Source organism: Cryptomeria japonica, chromosome 10 (genome assembly GCF_030272615.1).
Source record: "Cryptomeria japonica chromosome 10, Sugi_1.0, whole genome shotgun sequence".
Lineage (NCBI taxonomy): Eukaryota > Viridiplantae > Streptophyta > Pinopsida > Cupressales > Cupressaceae > Cryptomeria > Cryptomeria japonica.
The window spans coordinates 345,394,183-345,422,154 of NC_081414.1; the positions used below are offsets into that span (position 1 = coordinate 345,394,183).

The window sequence follows — 27,972 nt, forward strand, 5'->3', positions numbered from 1 at the left end:
TACCTTTGCACAAGAATTTATCCATTGGATAAAAGATTTATTCTTTGAATAAAGAATTTATTCACTTAACCCAACCATTGACCTTAACTCCCAAGTTAACCCTTAGATCATGTCAAGCATTTAATGCTTCTTTCTTCTCCTCTCAACCCCTCTCATGTTGACTCTTGTCATCCTAGGATTGGGTTGAAAGCCCTCAAATGGATTGAATATCATTCAATCTTGACCCTTGTTGAGATTACTCAATCTCAACCATCCATTGCTCTATTTTTCCTATAAATAGAGCTCACATTCCTCATTTCCAAATCCTCAAGCCTCAAGCATCCTAAAAACTTGTATGCATCTAAGTTATAGAGAATTTTAGAGAGCATTTAGCATAAATCACTAATATATTATTATTTTGGCCTAAAATAAATCATTTTAGCATCATAGCATCTAATATTAGCTTTTATTCATACTTGCATAGCATAGTTTGTAATCATCTACAATCTTGAACATCCATAAGCATCCATAGTGCAAAAAGTTGTTGAAAGCTACACTAATTTGGAACTTGGAGAGGAGAGGAACAAAGGAGAAGGAACTAAGAGCATGCTAGAAGACATTTGGAGATGCCTCATTATACTGGTTTCCCTAGTTAATTATTTTAGCATGTTTCTAATATCTCTTTTGATATGTTTTCTTAGATTAGTTCTTGGTTGAATAACACTAACGATTTCTTGTGTGTTTTTGTGTGTTATACGACTACAGGTTCCAGTCTAACCTTTGGGTATTTTGCAGAGCATCATTTGGTGAACTTGACGTGAATCCAACACCCAACAATATTTTTTTTAACAAAACTAACTTGTTTGACTGTTTAGCTTGACACACAGGTCGCGCTTTGGCACTTTTGTCATGTTTGAGCGCTATTATTTTTTTGTCTTTTAGCACTTTTGTTCTTACAATAGCGCTATTGTCAAAGAATTAGTGCTTTTGCCAGTAGTTTGGCACTTTTGTTCATTAATTAGCGCTTTTGTATTTATATTAGCGCTTTTGTATTGTTGTAGAAATATTTTCTTTTAGCGCTTTTGTAGTCATTTTAGCACTTTTGTGTTAAAGTAGCGCTTCTGTTTTTACATAGACTAGCACTATTGTAACAGAACGTTGTAAAAAAGGTCTTGTAATCGATAAAATTATTTTTCTTAGGTTTGTGGAAGGTAGAATATATATGGAATATAACATTTAAGTATAAGAAAGATTCTTATACTTTAAGTTATATTCCATATATATTGTCAAGATGCTTGAAAGGGGTTTCAGACCTCTAGAAGTTGTAATGCAAAATCTAGTTTTTGGAAGATCCTCCAAATTTCAGACTTAGTCAAATTTCAGGGCATTTCAAGATCAGGATTGTAGAATTTGTAACCAAGATCAGAATTTAGGCTTGTGTAAGCCCACACTAACATTTGATCACTGACTGTGTGCAGGTTCTAATATTTTTTGTGCAAGGGAAGGAGTTAGTTTAGAGGCTTTAAGTTTCTTTTTTTACTTTCTTTCAACAAAAGTTGGTTAAAAAAAAATCCACTCTCCCTTCTTGTACAAATTAAAATAAACCTCACATTTTATTTTGGAGTGCATAAAATGAACCTCAAACTTGTTTTTGGTGCTTAAAAGAAAATTCATCTTTCTTTATTGCAAGGTAAAAAGAACAACAACTTCAAATTTGTTTTCATTGCACGTTAGGATACACTTTATTTTGGTTCTTAAAACAAGACAAGACAAATCTCATTTTATTGCATCAAACTTAAGAAAAACTCACAATCAACACTTCAATTTTTGGTACAAGTAAAAAGAACAATCAACTTGTCTCATTTTGCAAAAACGATTTACTTCATGCATATGTGTTTCAATTTTAGTTGACCAGGATTTCAAAAGTTCTAGTTTAATTAAACATATTGCCTTTGAAGTTAAAAAGAACATCATGGTTGTTGGAGTAACATTTCCAATTAGATAGAAAATCATTGCAATGACAAGTTAAAGAGAACAAAGTGCTTTTTGTGATTGGCACACTTGTACAAAAAGAGTTGGTCGAGTGGTCCTACTTCTAACACACACTATCCTCTCCCTTGGCTTTTGTTGTCCTAGGTGCAAGAGAAAAGTGTTAGTAACACTCAAATTTTTATCTTTTTAAGAGAGGCCTGCCAAGAGACACATCACTCTTGGGAACGACCTCGCAGGGTAAATCCTTCAAGCCGCTATAGAAATCAGGTGAGAGTGAAAGTTGTAGCCTTGGGTATAGCTGTTCCTACAGTGTAACTTGTTGAAAGGACAAATGGGCCCCACCACAAGTTACAAGGCTCTTAAGTGAGTCACTGCAGAATGAACTTATGTCCAAAAACATCAAACATGACTAAACACCTTTAAGTAGTAGCCCATCCGTTCTATTGATTGAAGATATTTGTGATATAATTCAGTGCAAGACCATAGATGGTTTTGCTCCCAAGATACTCACCATACATATTTCCTTGAGTAGAAGCATAGCTTTTTGAAAAGTCACTTGTGGCTTGATAAAAGTGGTGACTCCCCCATCATAGGGATCATCTATTTGTTATACTCGCACAAGACTTAGTATATCACATCCTTACCTACCACGGCGGGATTCATAAGGTATGTAGTACCAAAGTCGAAGAAATATCAAGATGTGGGCTAAATTTATCACAACTAGCCATTTGACCTTAAGGATACAAAGTGTTTGAAATGTTTTCATTTTAGTCAAAGACCAAGTGCAAATTGAGCCGACTTCAAGCTTTAGAAAGAAAACACCTAAAATACACTTAAAGGAAAGGGTCATATAAAAGTTCAAGGATTGGGTTGATCTAGACCCATACTTATTTGTGCCTTTTGAGGCAACATTCTTGTGTTTGTGTACTTGCTTTGTTTTCTTGTCAAAGAAACATCATAAAATCAAAAAATCAAAACAAGTATTCATCCAACCAAACATTTTTCAAAACAACCAAAAAGATCAAAAAAAAAGAAAAAAGTATCAAACTTTATGACCATTCTTCACATCTTGAGAAAGAAGAATCTTCATCAAAACATCAACTTGAAAACAAGACCATTGAGCTCGAAGGCTTTGATCAAAAGGAGGAAATTCTTCTATCTAAATAGATGAATCTTTGTCTCTCATAGAACTTTTCTACATCGCATGTGTCTATACCTTCAAGGTAAATCAAACTAATTTGATCTAGAGTCATTGAACCGCAGAGCTTTTATGCAATATAGAGCTTTGAGTTATCACAAAAACCAAGGAGGCAAGATTAATCCCAACTTCTTCTAAGACATTTGTATCACATACAACGTAGCTCAAGAAATGCCACCAACGCTCGAAAGAGAAGAGGTAGAATTTGTTCCATTTGTGACACAAAGCTTTTATTGAAGTTAAACATTTCATCCATTTCTCACCTTCACATCATCACTTCATTTCAACTCTCAAAACATTAGAGGTTCTTGTCCTAAATTCTCTTTTGGATATTGCTTGAAATCAAACACAACAAATCACTTTTAAGTTGTTTCTACATCTAGGATAAGCTCATCCTAAGAGACATATCTACGCAAGTTAAAACTAGTTTATGAGTGAATCCTCTCATTACTAGGTAGTTAAGTCTATAACACATCTCAGATTTCTCTAAACCTTATCACATCAAATCTTATCAAAACACAAACAAGCAATTCAAAGAAAGAATTTTGGTCACATCCACCTTTAAGTGCTAGAGATCCATATATAACACACCACACCAACCATAAATCTTTCATTTCATCAACAACTCATCATCATTTTCACCCAACTTCAACAAAAACTTGTGAACAAAATGGCTCACAGCAAATCCAAAACTAGACAACTAGAGATCAAAAAAAGAGGAGGACGAAAACCTCAACGATTTTCAAGAGGCAATTGGAGGAGGCACAAATGCTGAAGATCCCTAATCTAAGGGAATCTTAAATAATCAAGGGGATCCTCCTCAATGGTTCATTCATCCATTCCTTATATTTCTATACATTGGGGAAACCAAATACATCTTTCTTCTAATCCAAAAAACTCCAAAAAATTGAAATATCCAAAAATCAAAATAAAAAAATAGACAAAATCAAATCAAAATTGAAAATCAAAGCATGAATGCATGGCTCATCCATCAATTCAGCAACAAGAAGACTCTCAAAGTCTGTGATCAAACTAATTATATGTCGTGTTAATCAATTCATCACTCAAAATCTATCGACATCAAAATGTCTTATACAGGGATGGGTACACTCGAAACCAGACAGATCGGTCTTATACGGGGTACTCACTCTTTGAAACCAGACATTTTTATCAATCATCAAACAAAAAAAACAAAAAAATGACATAGATCAGTATGACTACTGGATTTTGTTCTAGTTAACCTTATCTTTATCAGTATGACATTCTAACATCTCATTTTCAATAAACATCTCATATCATACATCTCATTTTCAAGGTACATCTCATCATCATCATCATCTAGTCACATTCATCTTGTATCCATCACATGCATATCTGTCACATCATCATGGAATATTTCTTCACTTTCATATATTCACCATTCTTCCAACTCTCATGTCTTATACAGGATGCATCTTTCTTGAAACCAGACATTATGATCAAGTCTTATACAGGATGTATCTTTCCTGAAACCAGACGCTTTAATCACTTTTGTCTTATACAGGATGTATCTTTCTTGAAACCTGACATTATGATCAAGTCTTATATAGGATGTATCTTTCCTGAAACCAGACGCTTTGATCACTTTTGTCTTATACAGGATGTATCTTTCCTGAAACCAGACACTTTGCTCATCTTTGTCTTATACAAGATGTATCTTTCCTGAAACCAGACGCTTTGATCATTTTTGTCTTATACAGGATATATCTTTCCTAAAACCAGACGCTTTGATCATCTTTGTCTTATACAGGCAGTGTCATTCCTGAAACCAGACTTAATATAATTCTAATCAATCTTGTCAAACCCATGCATGTCATCAACTATTCACTCTTCTATCTTTCAAATAGCTTTCTTCTTCTTTCAAGAGATCATTCATGCCTTTAGTGCACAAAGGATCTCCTGAGGGGGGCAATATCATATCGCATCTTTGTATCAATCTCATATCAGTCTCATATCAAGATTAGTCTCATATAAAACTGTTCATATCAAATCAATTCTTTATATTTACAGTACCCACAATCCCATCAGTAGCATCAGTAGTACCAAGTACGCCAATCCAAATACCAACAACACCAATAATCCTACCTGCAAAACCCATAATCCCACTAGCAGTATGCACTATACCCATAGCACCAATAAAAATACCCACAACACCAATCATTCCACCAATCAAACTAGCAACCCCATCAGCAGCAACAATAAAAGCACCATTAGCAGCAGCCACTATATCAGAATTCCCAATAGTATCAACAACATTGGAAATTCCAACAGAAGCAGCAGAGTCAACACTACCAATACTCCCTGTATCGGATTCATTGATCCCTATCATCCTTCCTGTAGCTTCGATCATTTCATCTACAAAGGTACATCAACCAATCACACCGGCATTGTTTAACACAAAGGACATCCCAGTATAGTATAGTATAGTAATCGGATACTAGAAAGTGATTCAGAGACCGACTCACATGAATGGCAATTTGATTCCATCCAGCTTAATACTTCAAATAAGGAAGACACATCACTACCTCCACCTTGCAAAGACATCCCTGTTTACAGAGAAGCACAAATAAAGACCTCTTGGGTTCTTGAGCTAGAAACTTCTTCCACAGACCCTACGTCACATCCTATGCCTGATTCTGATAGGGAGAGTACCATCAACGACCTTCAGCACACTGTCTTAACCCTCACTAACACATCTAACGAACTTAACCTAATCGATGAAGTAATGCCCATTATCCATCCTGAACTCATCGAATGGAACCAACCTAATCCCCCATGTCTTGACCTTTTCCAAAACGATGAGGCAATCATTGACTTTTTGGAACTACGGGATAACATACCAAGTGGGGATCACAAAGTTGGATTTGCCATTGAACTTAATAGCGCGGCATACTTTGGGGTGGATGCCAAACCTTTCAGCTGCAAAATATAACAATAAAACATGGATCTTCCAGTGAAAACCACACCGTGGCACTGTTTGATTCAACAAAAGTAAAAAGAAAGAGCATATCCAATGGTGAAAACCTCTATGAGGCGCCTGAGGATGAAAGGTTTGACATCCTTCCCTGTAGCACACAATGGGAACGATCAATGATTCTTATCAAGGAAACAAAAGAATACAACATGGGGACTCCTAAAACTCCTCACCACATACACCTGACATCTCTTCTAACTCTAGAGGAATAGCCTAAATTTGTAGAGTTCTTTCAAAAGTGACAAATCAACTTTGCATGGTCATATGCAGACATGCCTGGGCTTGATCCTGATTTAGTCATGCATCACCTCGCCGTAGCAAAAGGAGCCAAACCTGTCAAGCAAAAGCTTCGTAAGATGCATCCTCAGATTGCAGTACTAGTCAAAGCAGAACTCAAGAAACTCCTAGATGTTGGTTTTATTAGACCAATTGATTATGCAGATTGGATATCCAATATTGTGCCTGTCGACAAGCCAAATGGGGGCATCTGTATTTGTACTAACTTCAGAGATCTGAATAAGGCATGTCCTAATGATGACTTCCCCCTACCAAACATCGACATCATAGTAGACCTAACAGTAGGACATGCCATGCTTTCACTCATGGATGGCTTTTCAGGATACAATCAGATAAAGATCGCGCCAGAGGATCAACATAAGATAGCCTTCACATGTCCATGGGGTACATACTGCTGGAATGTAATGCCTTTCTATCTAAAGAATGCAGGAGCAACCTATCAACAAGAAATGACCACCATCTTCCATGACATGACGCATACCATGATGGAAGATTATGTTGATGACTTACTAGCAAAATCACTCACCAGAAAAGGTTATCTCGACATATTAGATAAAATATTTGATAGACTGGAACAATATCATGTTCGACTCAACCCAAATAAATGTGTCTTTGGAGTAACCTCAAGGAAGCTTCTAGGATACATTGTCTCAAGAAAAGGTATTGAGGTCAACCCAGCAAAGGTCAAAGCAATCATGGACATGCCACCTCCAAAGAACATTAGTTAGCTAAGGACATTACAAGAACGGCTACAATCCATCCAAAGATTCATTGCACAACTGGCAGATAAGTATCACCCCTTTACACATCTGCTACACAAAAACATCCACTTTCAATGGGATGCAAGATGCCAGTAAGCATTCCAGATGCTTAAAGACTATCTCATGAATACACCATTGTTGATCCCACCAGATCCAAGTAGACCTCTGTTACTCTATATATTAGCAACAAGTACAGCATTGGGTGTACTATTGGCACAACATAATGCAGAAGGGAAAGAGTGCGTTGTTTACTACATCTCTCATACACTGGTGGGCTATGAACTCAATTACACACCTATTGAGCGAGATTGCCTAGCAGTAATCCTAGCAGCCACTAAACTAAGGCACTATCTGTTAACACACAAGGTACAACTCATTGCAAAGATTGATCCACTCAAGTATTTATTCAGCAAAGTAGCATTAACAGGCCACTTGGCCAAATGGGTGATGATTCTAAGTGAGTTTGACATCGAGTATGTGGACCGTAAGGCTATCAAAGGACAAGTTATTGTAGATTAGTTGGCCGAGGCACCACTCATAGGTGATCATCCTCTCATTTCCAATTTTCCAGATGAAGAGATATTCATGATCACAACAGGACAACCATGGAAACTATACTTTGATGGTTCGTACACTAGGCATGGCTCGGGGGCAGGTATTCTGTTTATCACACCTCAAGGTGACAGCATCCCGAAGTCTTACAGGCTCACATTTCCATGTACAAATAACATAGCAGAGTATGAGGCCTTGATCACAGGACTCAAGCTAGCCATACAATGGAAATTACAAGAACTACAAGTATATGGCGACTCCCAACTGGTCATTCGACAAGCAACAGATGAATATCAGACCAAGGATGATAAACTCATGCCATACAAGCAAATGGTGGACAAATTAAAGGCATCATTTACTACTATCACCTTTGAGAAGATACCAAGAGATTAGAATCAAGCTGTTGATGCTATGGCTACCATCACATCTCTTCTAGATCTTCCACAGAATTCAACACTCTATGAGTTCTTGGTAGAACAGCTTTGGATTCCCACTTATGATATCCCTAAATCCGAGATGATATGTCGCCTTGTCGATTCTGAATCCCCATGGTACAGTGAGTTCTACACTTATCTCCGCAATCACACCCTTCCTCCTAACCAATTGAATAACCAACGTAAAACCTTCATTCACCAAACTACTCGACATACCATTATTGTCAAAACCCTATACCAACGCAGTCTTGATGGTACTCTCCTTCGATGTCTAGAATAGGATGGGATAACAAAGGCCTTGGAAGAGGTATATAAAGGAATTTGTGGCACTCATGCAAGCGGTCCGTCACTAGCCAAGAAACTCCTGCACACTAGATACTATTGGCCATCTATGGAAAAAGACTCCTACTACTTTGTCAAAAAGTGCAAGAAATGCCAAGTTCATGGAGACCTGATACATGCGCCAGCACAGGAACTGCAACCAATAACAACACCATGGCCTTTTTGTCAATGGGGCCTTGACCTTGTGGGTAAAATCCATCCATCTTCATCCAATGGTCATAAATTCATCATTACCACTACCGAATATTTCACAAAGTGGATCGAAGTTGTTCCACTTACCCAAGTTACCGACAAGCAGATCACCTCATTCATCCTCAATTACATCATCTGTCAGTATGGTGTACCCATGTCCATCATCACAGATAATGGTCTTCTTTTCAAAAATCAAGATGTTCGTGAACTCTATGAAAAGTTTCACATCCAATAGCGCCTTTCCACCCCCTATTACCCACAAGGCAATGGTCAAGCCAAAGCATCAAACAAAAACATATTAAGAATCCTAAAGAAGATAGTCAATGATGGCGGTCTTGATTGGCATGTTCAATTGAATCCAACACTATGGGCATATCGAACTAGCATTCGAACCCCTATAGGCGCAACTCCCTACTCATTGGTCTATGGTGCAGAAGCTATTTTATCTATTGAAGTTGAGATACCATCACTATGAGTTTCCTTGCACAATCTCATCGATGATGAAGCATACAGAGTATCCCATCTTCAGCACTTAGAGCTACTTGATGAGAAGCGACAAGCTACATACAATCACCTCAAAGCCTATCAGCAGTGCATGAGCAGAAGCTATAATCATCAAGTTAGACCTCGTACATTTGAGGTAGGTGATCTTGTTCTTTGAGAAAATCCTCGTAACCAACCCAACCGAGAACATCAAGGAAAGTTTGAATCAAATTGGCTGGGTCCATATGTTATCACTGTTGTATTTGGGTCCGGGGCATATTAGTTGGCTACGTCAGAAGGAGAACCGCTAGCAGATCCGATCAACAGCATGCACCTCAAACGGTTTTATACATAAGCTGCATAGAGCATCAAGCTCCCATATATACTGGTAAAAATACCAAAAACATTCAAAACAATCACCAAAATATCAAAAACATTGGAAAACATTCAAAACAAATACCAAAAACATTCAAAAATATCTCACAAAATCCAAAAACATCAAAAAACATCAAAAAAACAAACAAAAACATGGCAACACATTGTACATACTCATCCGAGCAGATACCAAACAAGCATTGCAAAATACTCGCATGATGATCACTTCTCAAATTGACCAAACAATCAACATCAACAATCAAACTGTCTTCAACAAGGATGAATCCTTCCTTACCAAAACAAAGACAAAATGATGTTTTCTTTGACAAGAAAATTGTGTTAAGCTATCAAATACTTGGTTGATTTGTGAGTAATTCATTTGATTATCTATATCAGGATCTTACAGTATTGTTTGTGTATCGTCTGCACATTATTCTAATGAAGTTCTGGGGCATGTACTAATGGTGTCTATGTGGGAAGTTCACTAAGCTACATGATCTTATGCAAAATGCAGTCATAGATCACTACGGCTTGCTGACTACAGTGTATACCTCGACCATATGAGCATGAACCATTACCAAGGATCCATATTCTTTATTCTTTATGTACATACTGTTTGCTTACCGAACAATGCTCCTTCTTTGGTTCCTCCTCATCCAATTTGGATAAAGATTTTTGTCTCTTATTAAGGTATGAACTTGTCTCGGGATATGACCAGCCCAAGATCAAGGAGGACGATCCAAGTCATGAATGAACGGAGATGATCCTTGTCTATTCCGCAAGCAATACTCAAGTCCACTTGATCCATTATATCAAGTTTCTTGTATTAACTTGCTATATCAAAATCCATGAAAGGAATACTCAGGTCATTTTGAACCATTATGTCAAGTTGCTTGTATTTTGTTACAACATTTTAAAGCTCAATGATGAAAATAGAGCACTATGGATCATCATTTCATCTCATCTGTATATATTGCATTTCGTTGCATTCCACCCATCTATACATTCATAATAGATGCATATCATGCATACATAGTAATGACAATGCATACTCTATTTTCCTCTGCTTCCATAGGAATGAGTCATAGGTCCTCCATTTCTTCTATTTAACATCGAACCCCCCCCCCCACCCTCCCCATCTCAATATTCAACATCACATACCCTACATCGTTTCCCATCAACCCAATCAAGCCACGTTCATCACCATCCATCTCTAAATAGGAAGGGCGACGCTTCCCATCCTCAGTCATCCACATAATCAAGCCAGTTACTTTGTCTACACAGGCACATCAACTCACACACACCTAGACTCTCAACAGATACTTTGATCAAGTATCTTCGAGTCTCAACAAGTAATGGATCATAGTAATCCTAGACTACATTAGGCATTTATCATAATGACCTAGTCTCAACGGGGCTGCTATGATTCACCACAACCATCCATCCCACGCACACACTATCAATTGATCAACCAATCAAACACAATCGCATCGGACAATTACATCAATTGTCTAAGTCTCAACAAGTATTTTGCTTCATATACCTTGACTTCATCGGACAATTACATCAATTGTCTAAGTCACCATCAGGTCACTTTGATTCACTTACTGAGACTTTATCCTGTCCAAGCGACCAACTGACATCAACTATCATGCTTTGACCCGACTGGAGCAATTAAACCAATTGCACCAGATTGTCCAACCAATTTTGATCAATTGTATAGCATCACTTGAAAGAACAACACCACATTTGCATAGTATCTCCTGCATAACCTAAGGGTACTCACTAGCTTGATATTTCTCCGTATTCACTCTGTTTTCTTCCATTATTTCACCATTATTGCTAATTCTTCTCTTCTACCACCTTGCCAATTTTCATTCTTTTTCGCGAGATCGCCTGATTTTTCAAAAAAAATTGGCCTATCTCTCGAGGGGGCATACCACCCACTAAATTAACATTTATGAGGCATATTCTTCACACCTATTTTTCTTTCTTTGAAACGACGCGATAAACCACACCGTCTCAAAGAGGGGCAAATGTAGTCACATAAATCTGTCCAGTTTAATTAAATGAATATTTGTTATTTATTTGATTAAAAATCCACTAGCCATCAGTTAATTAAATTAATATTTAATTAATTCATCTTCAAAATATTCTCCTATTAATTAAATAAATTATTCAATTTATTTTAATTAATTCATTAAACCAAACTCACAATCAATTAAATGAATAAATCCTATTTATTTCATTTAACCCTTTTCCTCTTTTAAATAAATTAAATAAAACATTTATTTAAATCATTTATTCCCCCCACTTGCATTTTCCTACGAATGCAACTTGCACCTATTTATTGAAATAAATGAATTTTATTTTAATTAAAAAACCTATTTTCCCTCACCCACCAAACCCACTTGCAATCCTAACCCCCTTCTAGATTCTTCTAAGCCCTTCCTAATTAACCTAATCCATCCCCTAATTATTGTCACATTCCTAAGCAACTTGGAGTCACTTCTCAAAGATCTCAAAGTCTTTGAAAAGCATTTATTGCTTTGTGTGTTCAACAATTTAACCTTCAAAGTCTTCCAAACCACTAATGGCTCTTACATGACCATTTATGGCTCTTACATAACCATTTATGGTTAATTCAACTTGCACTCATTTGTATCCTCAAGCATTTATTGCTTTGACCATGGGTATCCCTTTTACCTTTGCACAAGAATTTATCCACTGGATGAAAGCTTTATTCTTTGAATAAAGAATTTATTCACTCAACCCAACCATTGACCTTAGCTCCCAAGTTAACCCTCAGGTCATGTCAAGCATTTAATGCTTCTTCCCTCTCCTCTCAACCCCTCTCATGTTGACACTTGTCATCCTAGGATTGGGTTGAAAGCCCTCACATGGATTGAATATCATTCAATCCTGACCCTTGTTGAGATTACTCAATCTCAACCATCCATTGCTCCATTTTTCCTATAAATAGAGCTCACATTCCTTATTTTCAAATCCTCAAGCCTTAAGCATCCTGAAAACTTGTATGCATCTAAGTTATAGAGAATTTTAGAGAGCATTTAGCATAAATCACTAATATATTGTTATTTTGGCCTAAAATAAATCATTTTAGCATCATAGCATCTAATATTAGCTTTTATTCATACTTGCATAGCATAGTTTGTAATCATCTACAATCTTGAACCTCCATAAGCATCCATAGTGCAAAAATTGCTGAGAGCTACACTAATTTGGAACTTGGAGAGGAGAGGAACAAAGGAGAAGGAACTAAGAGCATGCTAGAAGGCATTTGGAGATGCCTCATTATACTTGTTTCCCTAGTTAATTATTTTAACATATTTCTAATATCTCTTTTGATATGCCTGCTTAGATTAGTTCTTGGTTGAATAACACTAACGATTTCTTGTGTGTTTTTGTGTGTTATACGACTACAGGTTCCAGTCTAACCTTTGTGTATTTTGTAGAGCATCACTTGATACTGTCAATTTTCAAAATAAAGGTTCATCCTTGTTTACAATTCTTGCACTTTTCATATATTTAATGTTTGATATATTTAATGTATTATTATTTAGGTGTTGTCAATGTTCCTTTGCAAATATCGTTGCCACCTCATTAGAGGTTACCCTCACCTTTATTGTCGACTGCAATTTCGGAAACACATAACATGTAGACATCCTCTACTGCACGTCATATTGGCCCGCCCATTGTTGGTAGATCCTTCTTTTTCTCTATCTTCTGTCATGTGTTTATTTCCCTTCAAGTGTTCTTTCTTGAATTCTAATGCCATTTCATAGTGGATTCATTTTTTGCAGGAGGAGATGCACATGAGGATGTGCCAGAGGTGACTACTGCTGATAACATACCATCATTTTTTGTAACTTCTCGTATTGCTAGTACGGGAATGTTGTAGGCCACATTGGTGGTGAGTGACGAAGAAATGATTCCGTTAAAGATACAAAAGGTTCCAGGTACTTTTAAATTATTATTATATATACTCTAATTGTAATTTACTTTATGATCACTCGTTTTGGACTAATGATCCCATGAATTTTTTGCAGGCAATGATATTTTCTATAAACATCTTAGTGACATTGCATTGCAGATATTTGGGCCCACCATATGTAAAAGGTGGTACATCATATGTGAACTAACCCTAATCCATTATTTTGATTTCATATCATTGTTAGAATAGTTTTCCTTTGATCCATTTCTTGAAGTGTAATAAATGTAGCTTCAGTTCATTTCTGAATCTAATAGGTTTGTTTTTGCTTTAAAATGTGGAATGACCAAGAAAAAAGGTTAAAAGACGAATTGACAAACCAAATGGTTGAGTGGTTTGGAAATGACACCTTTGACAAAACCAAGCTCCTTGAAAAAGATGGCACATATCTAAAGTATGTGAGGGACCAATACAGGACCCATTTAGAGAGGAACCTAAAGTATGAGCATCCCCCCATGATTCCAGAGAGGGAGTGGAAGGACATGATTTTGGATGCCAAGGAGAGAATTGAAAGGAAAAAGGAAATACACCACCAAACGCCAAAAGAAGGTACGAGATACTATTAAGAATGTAATTATGTACTAATTAATTACTCTTTATATTTATATAATCTAACATATTTCAAAAATTTTATAGACTGAGTGACACATCAAAGGCAACCAAGGCAAGACAAGAAAAGAACAGGAAACACAAACTCGGCTCTGGTGGTTAAACGAAATATTGCATCAAAATATTAATAAATTGCAAATGTTTTTTTTTTTTATCAAACAATGCAAGCAAAATTCACGGTACCAAGCAAGAATGTAGGGCTCTAAATTCAATAGAGCGCCCACAGAAGATGACAAGAGAATTGCCTACCAAAAAGTCTATTCAGTCGTGGTTGATTGGCAACGAGAATTGAATGGGCATACACAACATTCGAGTGCATTCGTCACACAGGTAAATATGCTAAATGGAAATTATTTCAAATTGAATACTTTACCAATAATCTAATTGATCTTGAGTTCCAACATAAAGTGACTATATTTGTTTTAAATAAGCAAGCAATGATAACAATGTGCATGGCATTGGAATACAGCCTGCTAATAGTGAAACACCGCCTGCACATGAAGGTCCGGATGTGCATCCCAGTAGTGGAGGTATTCATTTTCTATTCAAATTTATTTATTTAGCTATTAATACAATTAAACATCTTAATTTGTAATTAGACTAGTAATTAATGTAACCTTTTTTGTTAATATTTTAGAGCATGTAGTCGATGGTGACCAAGTGGAGCATGATCTGGGTACACAACATCAGGAATGTGATGTTCCCCACTCAGGTAAAGAGGACTACTGTTATTTCTTTAAACAAATATAATTGCAATTGGTGTTCAGTATTAATGTAACCTTTAGTATTTCAACTCCAGATGACCTAGAGGGTGTTCAGCATGTTGAGGTTGAGGCTACACAAAATGATGTGGCCCCATCAAGTAAAGAGCGCAACAGTTATGTTCTCTAAATTAATGAAACACTTGTAACAATAATTAAAAAAAATTGAATTTAACCCATTTCTTTGTTATTGCAGAGGACCCCCCTTCACCTCAGTGTCCTTGTCCTCAGTATAGGACTAGGCATACATCTAGATCATGAGCAGTTGGCAGAACATCTACAGAGGGGGGAAATGATGAAGAAACCGATGTTCCACTTAGTCTTTTCATAGCTTCAAAGAAAAAACAAAAAAAGAAATGATTGTAATCTAACTTATTTGATAATGACTGATTTTTATGTGTTAGTGAGTGTAATTATGTGCTAATTAATGGTTATGGATGATATGTGTTAATTAATATTGATGAATGTTGCATGTTAATTAATGTTAATCAATGTTATGTGGTAATGAACGTTATGTGATATTAATGAATGAATGCTATATTTTATTAATGGTAGAAAGAATGAATGAATGAATGTTATAAGATGTTAACGGGGAATTTAGAGTGATGTTGGGGGGGGGAGGGGTCAAATGAGCTTCCACCTTCAAGTGGTTGGCCCTGTTAAGTAGAGAATATTAAACTATTCTCAAAACCAAACGAAGCTCAACAAGATAACACACTTTTCAATATTTCATTATGTTGCACAGTTAATCTTATTGAATAATGTATATTGAATCTTAATTGCAGAGTCCAACAGAGCCAACGCGAACAACAACACCACAAGTTGCTGGGTATAATAAACTCCCATATTGTCTTGTCTATACATGAACAATATGAGTTGCTTCTAGTGTTGATATCCAAGGCGGGACTGTAAAAGTTATGAATATGCCTCATCCTTGTAATTTTTTTTATTACTTGTAAGTCATGAATATTGCTCTTTAGTTGATTAAAATCATTTCAGTGGAGGCAAATCTTGATTATTCTAAAGTGATATCTGCACTATCAATATCAATTCCAAATTGAAACCCTTTCAGTGCATGCATGTTGTTTGCCAAAATGCCATCTCAAAAGTATCAGCAAACAAACATTGGCATTCACAAAATCAAGAAAGACAAACTGAAAATTAGTAGTAGAGCATTCAAGTAAATTGTTTGTCAAGAAGCATAGTTGAAAAGGTGCAAAAGAAATTGGTTTCAAAATAGGGGTAGACCATTACAAATTGGCAACTTGGCATCACTTCTCTTCTTACTTCTCCTCAACCCTCTTGCTCTGCACTCTCACTTTTTCACCTAGCACCTACAACTGTCACTCTCACATTCAAAGTTGTCAACTTCTTGCTCTTTGTTTTTGTGAGTTGAAACAAAAATAGGAGGCAATTTTATTAAGTTGGTGGGGTTTGGGTGGGGCCCATAGGCTGTGAGGGTTTGACCTTGGGCATGGAGTTTGAAAAAAAGTTCTGATTTTTTTTAAATCACTTATGGGTTGTTTGGCCATGGGAGATGCTTGGACGTCCCTGAGATGGTCAGGAGGCTCTTGGGAGTCCCTCAAATGTCTCAAGGATGTCCTAGAGATGTCTCAAAGATGATGGCATTGGATTGCTCTGGGGTGGCAAGGGGACGTCCCATCCAAGTCCCTGTATTCTGAAGGTGTCCCCATTTCAAAAACAAACTGTTTTGGGGGAGGAAATGTCCTTGTGGAACACTGGCTCCAATACATACGTCTTGGTATGATTTTTTAAATAAGACACCATAATTCATAAAAGAATATCTTTAGAATCTATATTAATCAATAAAAGATGTTTCTAATTCAATGTATGTACCAAGCCCTATTACCAACAATATAACAGCCCTAGCCTACAAATTGGACTGGTTAATTTTCTCCAATCAAACAAACATCTAATCACTCCATAAACTAGGTACATTAAGCACACATTGAATTATAAAATAACTAACTGTGATACATCAATATGTGAAAGTTTAATGACCTAGATATTAGGACTATAAAATACTATATCGTATCCTAATTCCTAAAATAACCTTTTTTGTGTGATGTGTGAAGTACAATACACAACTAGGAATTATGTTGAGTCAAATGCAAAATCGGTTCTAACCATGGAAGCTGAGGATAAATCATGAAGAACATATCTGAAGCAACACATGAATGACTCAAGCGCAGATGAATGCTATACAGGAAATAAAGTAGAAAACAATGCAAAATTAGGTAAGAAACTAGGTGACAATAAACCATGAACAACTTGAAATAATCTATAATTAATGGTCTATGTGATCCATCAACCTGTGACTATGAAACGTAATCTGCAAACAGTAAACTTGTGGACCATTAAGAACAAGAAGAAACTTGTTAGTAGATCTGCCATTTCTTATGAATCAATCATCAAAGAACTTGTGATCTTCCACACACCATGTATGTCGTATACCATATCTATATACAAACATTTTGTATCGAGTAAACTACATTTATTGATTCATTGAACTTGTTTTGCTTGGATCCAAACACCATGGAAACATAACCATTAATCCTAATATCCTGTGAACCATGGAGTGCAAACTAAATGGAATCATGTCCAAAATTTTAGTTAAAACAATCTAGGGAAAATAGTGTGATTCCAATTATCCATCTCAAAACACCATCATTGAAACTTCCATGTTCAATATACAGAAAAACTTTGTTTTTTTAACCATTTTACTCATCAATATTTTTTTTTGCTAAATAAAAGTTGGATTTATATTAAAAGACCTAAATATTACAAAACCATTTTAGCACAGTTTATATCCCTATCATTTATCACTATTTCTTTTTGACAGATTGCTGCCTTTTCCAGTGGCAGTGTTGTAGTATTGATTAATGTGCTACATCATAATGTGATCAATTTAAAAGAAGTACTAAATTTTACCTGATATTTCTTTTAAATTGAGGGGTGAATTAGCTATATCCTCTAAACCAAGCATTATTTTATCATATTTATTGTCAGCATTCCTTCAATACCTGTTTGTGAATATTTAGGGTGACATGATTAGCATCCTCCCCTTTGTACAAAATTATTGATTACATGAAATGGATTTTTTATGTCATTTTGCAATATACCATCGTTGTATATGTTTATACGTAAATTTATGAATCCAAAATTGTCAAATAGATGTTACATAGATAACAGTCTTTCCTTCTTGCTATCTATTACAGACAATGGAAAAGTTTCCATTGTCCTTTAATTCTCGTATACATTACTTGAACCTAGTCTATGTGTCTTTATGGTCGAAGTCATGGAATTTCAGCAATTTAATTCTTAGTATATAGCAATAGCCTATTAGCAAGTTGACTCTAGCGAAGACAAATTTGAAAGAATTCATAAAATAGGAGTTGTCAATGACATATACTGGCGCTTGAGTTTTATGTTTCTTTTGTTATAGGCTCCTTTGATGTAAGGGATAAAGAGGATCGATGGATAGAAGATGGGTTAAGAAGGGGGATATGATTGTCCTCCCAGGAGGAATGTATCATCGATTTACCCTCAACACAAACAACTACATTAATGTAAATGCTCTTTTATCTCAAGGACACTCACTATAAATCATTTCTTATATGAAATAAAGGATATTATTATTGTTTCTTTGACTTTTATCACAGATCCTAAGGCTTTTCTAGGGTGAGCTAGTCTGGACAACATACAATCGTCCTTGTGAGGAGCATCCTGCTAGGTAGGAACCCTAATACTTGTAAGACCAAGATGAGAATTTCAATTTGAATGTTTTCAAGAAAACCTGAATATTTTAGTTTTACTTATAAAAATGACATATTTTTGTGATGGCATGTTCCAATATGTATTTTCTTTTGATAGATTGGTTGTAGGTTCTAGAGAGAACCCACTTCCAAACAGATAAACTTGTTATAAATAGGCTATTGGTGAAGAATATCTGAAGAAAATCAATGAAAAACCACATCAACACTAACCAACACAGTCAAAAACATTAATCTAAAGATTCTTTTTAGCCCTCACCTTTCTTCACAACTTATTTATCTTTTGACAACACCAAACTGCTTGAGAAGTATCTTCTTACTCAAAGAAAAAATGTGATAAAAAACAATTGTCCAATCACTCGCATCATCATCAACCATGCTAGAATTTGATGTTGCAAGATCCAAGATGGATATTGCATAACATAGAGAAGCCATCATTTGAAGGAAACAGGAACCCAGTGAAGACATTAAGAGGGCATGAAGGCACAACCAAGGGCCATTGAGTAGAAGGCAAAGGAAAAATATTGGAAACAAGAGGAGGAGCACTTGGAGAAGAAGGTAGGGAAAATAACAGTCTGACCAATAGAGAAGTTGAACTCTGAGGGAAAACTACCAAAGATAGCAAGAAACTCTCCAGCCAAAGGAGGGGAGACAAAACCAACAATCTCTGCTTAGGGAGGAGCTCTAGACCCCAAATCTGAAGAAAGAAACATAGCTAAAGTAAGAGAATTGGATAACAACAAGAATGTAAAGTGCACCCCTGATTTGCTAACCAAATATTTTTCACTTTTTCATGATTTAGTTTTCAGACATTATAACAAACACTTGACATGTAAATTACTCAAATAGTATGCTCTGCAAAATTATGCAACCAACCCTTTTTTCCAAAATACAAACAACAAGTATTACATTAAATAGTTTGCTTGCAATTCAGATCACAGTGTTTCTGATTTGAAACAAGTTTATTGATGTCTGAGTTCTAATGATATTGCATGTACTGAATTCGAGTTTGTAAACCCAAATATCATTCATGGATAAAAACTGTTAGGACCATCTCAACCATGGTGCGCCTGAGCTTAGTCCTAGAGTGAGACTAGGGAGTTGGACCATCTCAACCATGGTGCGCCTGACCATATTAGCTTGAAACCATGCGCCTCATATTAGCCTCAAACCTATGCCCCCTACTGGTAGGTGGTGGGGATAGAAATATCATTCGCTGTACATATCAATGACTGGATAATAATAAAAAAAAATTGATAAAAATATTATCATCATCAGAATTACGACACATAGCAAGCTTTCCACCGACGATGAAATCGGTGGACATACAGCATTCTCGTCGGTGAAAATGTTTTGGAGTCATCGTACTTTCGACTCAAACTACACAAACATCCAACGAGGATGATGTATGTGCGACGGTACTTCGTAGTCGGACGGTCGTCGATGCCGCTGAATGGACCAACGACACAAGTGTCGAACAAACAACATCACCGTCAGTACGAAGTTCCAAATTATCATCGACTTTGCAACAAAATCTATTGAAGCATCTGATGGGGATGTTGCATGTCCGACGAAATTTTGGACCGGAAGAGCAATCATGCCCACCGTCGGCAAAGTCCATGGGATTATCGTATTTTTGACGATCAGAGCATCATCGACAAATCTGATGATGATTTTTCGACGGCTACTTTTGTTGGCACTCTGACGAAAATTAGTCGCAATTCCAAAAATCTGTCGTCAGAAATTAGCTCCGAATGTATTAGTGGCCTTGAGAAAATGTTTGCAAGTTGTTCCATAGTCTTGATATACCTAAGTTATTTTTTCGTTTGCACCAAATCTCTTATTTCAGATCAAAGTGTTTATTCCTAGTAAGTTTGTATGTGTTGTTATTAGCATGTTTTTTAGTTTTAATTTTTATTTATTTGTGATTTAGCAAATTTTTGTTTTTGTAGGTCCAAATTCTATAAAATACTATCTTCTTGTACTGTTTACACAAGTGAGAATAAAACCTCTATATTGAAGTGAATCGTGATGTAATACATGTTAAATAAATAAAAGATATATGTATGTTAAATTCAATTTGTATTTTTTTGTCTGATTTTAAATCTATATAGACTACTATATAACTTTTAATTGAAAATGATTACATGTTGCTCGATAAATTTTATTGAACTAGCAAAGGTTTTAAAATTGAAAAAACTTGCCTGATAAGTTTGTTATCATGCTCCTTCCCACAGAAACCTGCATGAGGGAAATTGTACACAATTCTATCAAACCTTCTTTCCCTAATAATCTCATGCTTATTCATTGTTTTTGCATCAACACCATGCAATATCATTGCTCCAAGATTCTCCAAATTATGAAGGTTGTTTTGGCCTGACTCATACGAACTTATGATCTTCTCTGCATTGTTGGCAGACATATAAGTATACAAGAATAATACTACCAAATTTGAAATATATAGATTATTAAAAAAGTGACAATAGTTTAAGAAAATGGAGGCAATAGAAAGAGAACTTGGAGAGAAGATTTTAGACCTCTGCTGTCAAGAGAGGTGGCAACCATATTGCTTGCAGAACCAAATGCATTGGCCAAAGCTAAAGAAAATGAAAAGTCCCCGTCCCCCACTAATAAAATCTGATGTAAGTTGGAATAATGCTTAATCCTTCTCTCCAAAGCAGACCATTTTAGTGAACATTTGGAAATCAAAATATCTTGATCATGTAACCTCGAATCCATTTATAAATAAAAAGAGAACCCACAAAGATCCTGTCAAAATTGAAGATAGTGTCAATGAAAAAAATCATCAAATCAATAGGTTAACCTTCAAACCACACTCCAGTGACAGTAGATGCATTCAAGAACTCTCAAATATACTTAAGTGCAATGAAACATGCATTTAAACACAAAAGCATCTTTTAAGGGCAATGCTTCTTTAATGCTCTTAATACAAAATTAATGGCATACAACCTTAGATTTTCACCTATTCCTTTAAGCATTACTCAACATTTGACACTCGAGTGATGAGTACCTATTGAAGAAATAGCTTATTTTGTTATATGGCAGAAACTATGCCATGTTGCTACTTATTCTATGAGTACTAGGGACAACTTCTTGATGCTTCAAACAATGCTACTACCTACCTCTACATTTTCCTCCATCTATGATATATGTGTTTGCAAATTTAAAAACAAGAATATCTTAGTGATATGGCAGAAATAATGATTTTTAACTTCTTGTCAAATAATAGTTGTGGAACTCAATTGAATTTCTGACATACTGCAAAGAATTATATAGAATTGAAAATGTTTATGTTTTTCATTAATCAAGCGATGTGAAAAATATAGTATTCCTTTCCTTTCATTGTTTTATCTATCTTCTTTTTTTTGTTATGCATTTCCCTTTGCTTTATTTTGTTCACTATATAAATATATCAAAGAACATATTCAGCCATGGAATCTATTGTTAGAATTTATTATTAATCTTCAATATGTCAGAAATCAATTTTTTTTTTTAATTTTCTCCATTTTGAATAATTTTTTATCCTCCTTTTAGTTTTACAGTAGCAGGTAGCTTCAGACAAAGAGTTCAGTGCAGTTCGAAAAAGTTAAAAAATTGATTGTGGTTGCAGCTCCAAATTGTTGTAAAAATTTTAATTTGTTATCTTAATTTGAAATATTCTAAATGTTATTTTATGATTAATTGAAATTTTAAATTTTGAATCTCTGTAAGTGTATTTAAGATTCTATTTTGGTCAAACTGAGATCAAGCAGCATATTTTTTGTTTTACTTGGAATTAAATTCAACATCTTTGTTGTAGCTATGAGGGTAAAATTATTGTATCAAACTGTGTAACTTGCTTAAGATATATAAGCCTTCCCTTTGTTAGAACAAATAGATTATTAAGGTCGTGTGCAATAACATAAGAAAATTGATAGTTTTTGTATAAAGATTATATATCAAAGAATATTGATTTAAAGTAAAAATTTAATGACAATATCTTGTAGTGTAATAATGTTTTTTAATTTATTTTTATATTACATATATGAGACAATTACTTAACAGATTTATGTTGTTTTAATTATTTTTAAAACAATTACTAAAATATTATGAATTCTAAAGATAGCTTATATTCTTCCACAAGATAAAGAAATACAATTATAAATTACATAAATATATTGTAAGGAGATTTATAACTAATAAGAGATTATTATTCAAAATTTTGATATGAAAAAAAAGTAACATGAACTTGATAAGGATAGGATAGGGTAGTTTCTTTGTTGGCCTTTGTTAAGTCATCTTGCTCTGTTTCTTTGTCTTTAAGTTCAAAAAAAATTTACCCCTTCTTTCTAAAAAAAAATTTTAAAAATAGGTAAAATTAGATTATCTAACACTCCTCCTATTCCTAACTATCATAAATTTGTACCCCTTCTTTCTAAAAAAAAATTTTAAAAATAGGTAAAATTAGATTATCAAACACTCCTCCTATCCCTAACTATCATAAATTATTGACTAGCATCCTTATGAAGTGATATGCTATATTTCTTTTGTCAAAAAAATGGTCCTTAGACAATGCTATAATTTTTTTTTTAATTGATCAAAGCTGTTTACAAGAAAATGAATAGCAGTTCACAAAAGGTATTTGTTTTTTACATATGGCACACCTAGTAGAACTATCCCATTGTTAGACTCTTTTAAAATTAAGGATTGTTGTGTCTAAAAGGTAACTCGGAAAATTTAACAAATTTTTGTAAAGGTTTTCGCAGCAAGTTTGAAGTTTATTTCATTTTGCATTAAATCATCAAGGTCTAGTGATTGTTTTCAATTATGTCTCAAATCAATTATAAAAATAATAATAATAAATAATAGAGAAACAAAATGAAAAGACGAGATATGTTACTTCTACAAAAATTATCACAAAAATATTGAACTCTTTACACTTAATATACAAAGCAATAACAAAACATTTCTTTTTTGAACATTGTTAAAAGTATTTTTTGAATATTAAAAAACATGAAATTTTCATTTTTTGAAACCTAGAAGAAACAAAAACAATTATTTTTGTCTTGATAATATTATATAGTAACCTACACACTAATTTGATCCTCTATTTTTCATTTAATATATATTTTCATACTATAGAAGTATGGACCATACACAACATTAAAAGAGTCTAATAGGATGGAGAAAGATGAAGAAAATTGGTTTCATACAATATTCATCTCCAATAAATGAAAGAATAACATCGAGTGAGATATTGTATGCATCAAAAAGAATAGGACAAAAATAATAATGATAGTTGGGAGTACATTTCCATAAATATTAAATTCAAGGATCCTCTTTATTGTTCACTAGCTAAAGTCATAAAAAAAAATTCTATGAAGATATGTGACACTGTTAAATTTTATTAAAGAAAATATTTCTACCCATTTGAAATAATAGATACAATTGTTGTTTAGTCAAGTATCAATAGAAAAATGTGTTGAGAATAAGTAATTTCACTATTGTGCTCTAACCTCTAAAATAAAAAAGATAGGTTTAGATTATTTTCAAAAATGTCTACATACAAAACCCCACAAGATCATTTTTTATAGTGTGTATTAGTAACAATATAGCTTATTAATTTAAGATTGTGATAGTTTAGACTGGATCAAAGAGTGTCCCTTGCAAATTTGAAAAGAGGATTTCTTCACATACTATTCTAATTTGAGTTTCTTTAAGAAGGTAAAATTCAAATGCTAACATGTTGTCATATGGTGCACCCATTTTGGTCTCTTTTTTAACACAAAAATGATAAATTTATTTTTTTTGTAAACAAAATTTCTATGATCTATTCAATTCCACATCCTTACCATTCCCTGTTAGGACCCCTTCCTCAATTTTCACTTCCCCTTTTGTTTTTTATCATAGGATCCCTTGCGTAAACCTAGTCATTTCTTTGCCCATCTCTTACTCCTTTGGTTCCTCTCCCTCCTTTCCCATTCAACCCACTTGACATCCCACACTATGTACCTTCTAGTGGTGACCACTTTAATCATGAGGTTGTCTGAACCATGTTGACTGTGATGCCCACCAAGAGATTGTCTTTCACGAGTCCATCATCAAAATAAACCTACCTAATGATGCTACTTATTACTCAATCTCTTCACTCACAGATTATATAAGAAATCTCTTCATCACCCATTATGAGGGGCTATAAATATTGTAAGGTATGGATTGTCCATGCACGTGCTCCTCTATGGTGTTAAATCAAAGTGTAACTATAAAATGAGATATGTTGATCTTAATGCGACCAAATTCAAGGGTAATGATAAATCATAATTAAAATGGGAATCAACCATAAAGTAGATGTTTAAACCCTAACACAAAGATTTACATAAATTCTTTACAATAATTCCTTTATGAGGAGAGGCAAGGGCATTCTTATTTTTTGTAGACTGGTTGGGATTGACATTGGTGGGTATCCATTTAAGATTATGTGTAGACATCATACTAGGGTCACCCTTGCTAACAATGATTCTAGAAAGTTCCATGACCAGGGTGGGGTTAGTGAAGGAACTTGAAGGCCCACTAGTAGGGATCAAAGTGAAATGACAATTATAAAGCCTTATGATTAACCCTTGATCTGCAGGGGAGAACATTCTTAGATTTAGCCACAACAACAGTCTAGGAGATAGAAGAGCAAATCCAATAGGGGAAGTTTGTTTTCTAATAGAGCGTTGTAAAAATAAATAATAAATTAATTATTAACCACAATATGGGTATTAGCATCTTTTAAAAATATTTTAATATATACAAATAAATTTGAGGCTCGAATCCTAATTGTTGCATCATCTTGATGATGAACCTCAAACTTAAAATATCATAAGCTCTTCAATAGAAATATAATGTGAGCAACAAAGATTTTTAACTTAATTTTTGGACTCATTCACTAGTTTTCCAAGATAAAGTTAGATTATCAAGAATCTGGCCTTATAATACTATAGTTTATAAAACCAATAATTTGGAAACAATTTTGTAACAAACATTGAATAATTTACTAGAACACAAGACATAAATAGTATTTTTATTCCTCTCTTGGGAAGAATCTTAATAAAACCCTTGTTAATATCTGAACCTACATAACCTTTACAAGATCCTCTAGATAAAGCTAATAAAATCATTTTTAATGTAAAACCACATACTCTAATAAAACTCCATGAGAAGCTCACCAAATTTTGGACTTTTGTTAAACTAGAGTCAATTTCATTAGGGATGTAATATTTTACAATCTCTTCAAAGGTGTCTTGTATATCTATCCATTACTATCCTCTTTATATAGTTTCAAGGGGTTCCATATATGTAATGAAACTTCATCATCAATTAAAGAATAAATATTTTCCTTCTTATAATTGTGATTCACATAATCAAAGAAGAGTTTTGAAATTATATTGCTTTCCTTGATCCAATTAATTCTATCTCTTATTCTAGCACCCTATCCTCTGTATCTATCAAGCTTACATAACTACATTTGAATAGTAAATAGAATTTTGGATCATAGCAATGCTAGGATCATTAATTATTTTTTTGCATTAACTAATTTCCCTTTGAGAGATTTCTACCCCATTTTACATTTCCTAGACATTTTTACCATAGGAATGAAAGAATCTAGTGCATTGTGAAAGAGTATTACACCATAATTTATTTTGGTAAACCCATTCATTTGGTTTAGGTCTCTAAATTTATATTCACATGAGGGCAACCACATATTTATATTTTTTTATGTGTGATGTATTAATTTTAAATGCTAGCTACTTGATGGCATAGATTAGCTTGAGAAACGAAGATAGATGATAAGATGAAAAAATGATCAAAGAGGGTATTGGAATAATCAACTTTTAAATTATTTACCAAAAAGAGGAGACACATGTAAGTTGTAAGATATGCCAAATCTACTCAACCTACCAATTTTCCTATCCACGTGAACTTTTCATATATACTAAGTAAAACAAGCATTATCATGACTTGACAATATACTATAAAAATGATCAACCAACCTCTCCTAGCTAATCGTCTCCCACTCTACCCACTCCAAGGAGTTACAATAGTAAATTAATATGGTTAAGTTTAAAATAACTATACCAACTATGATCACTATGATGTTCCACCATATCAAAATCTCCTCTTAAGATCTAATCTACATTAGGAAGATTCTTAGATAACCAATCCCAAAGAGAAACACATTCTTTAGCAACATTAGAAGTGTAAAGGTAGAAAACCTAATAACTTATCCCATTGTAAAAGTAAGAGCCCAAATGTAATTGTGTGAATGTTGCTCAAGCTTATTAATAAAAAAAAATTAAATTATCATGTTAATTTCCCTAAGGCATATCCACCACTATTGTATCTATGAGAAGTATACAAGAAAAAATCATCTTTCCTTATATTATGAAGAGCCATATCAAGACAACTTGACTCATTGAGTATAAGTTTCTATATCTCAATATTCTATTTGACTCTATATATTTGATAAGGTAAATAAATCCCTATTACATTAGAAGGGAAAATAATTCAATATATGATAATAAATGAAGAATATTTTGGTCTTGTAAAATAAATTTTTATTATGAATAATACGAGTAAGAACGAAAAACTAGGATCAAACAAAATGGTTCGTATTGTTGGAAGTGAAGTCCAACGGACTTCTTCTTAAGCTCTCGTCAAACATTGGCCTTTCACCTTCTCTCACGCAGCTCTTTTTAAGAGTTGTTTTGAATATCATTTCAGTTTAGTTTTTCTGTGTGAAGCCAAGTCATTGTGTATGTAAAATCAGATTTGTGATCATAATACAATGATTCCCCTACTTTGAGTGTCGATGTAGGCTGATTGCTGAACCACAATAAATTGTGTGTGTTCTTTTTGCCTTCGTTTTAATTCTCTGATTAATTTCTACAATTTAAATTCGCTTCTAGTCCTAACTATTGGTATCAAAGCGAGGTTAGATCATTGTTAAGATTTCGGTGGTTGAAATTCTAGAATCATAGAAGAACCAAAGATAGAGAAGTTCTTCGATCAGAACTTCGAGTTATGGAAGGTGCAAATGGAGTCCTTGCTGATAAAGCAAGACCTTTCTATTGCGCTTGAAAGGAAAGCGAAGAAGCCATCCACGATGGTTGATGAAGAGTGGGAAAAATTAGAC

The 27,972-nt window shown here is 34.4% G+C and overlaps 1 protein-coding gene across 2 annotated transcripts in view; it reads right to left on the reverse strand.

Annotated features, from left to right (window-relative positions):
* Positions 1 to 27,972, reverse strand: part of LOC131050913 (uncharacterized) — a 51,880-nt gene that overhangs the window by 16,198 nt on the left and 7,710 nt on the right. The window contains exons 2-3 of one of the 2 annotated variants that reach the window (XM_057985229.2): positions 21,332 to 21,563; positions 20,999 to 21,035 (exon numbers count right to left, since the gene is read on the reverse strand). In XM_057985229.2, the coding sequence (XP_057841212.2) occupies positions 20,999 to 21,035; positions 21,332 to 21,533 (239 nt within the window). In that variant the 5' untranslated portion in view covers positions 21,534 to 21,563. Of the gene's footprint in view, positions 1 to 20,998; positions 21,198 to 21,331; positions 21,564 to 27,972 lie in introns of both variants that reach the window. The other variant, XM_057985228.2, reaches the window with a different exon arrangement.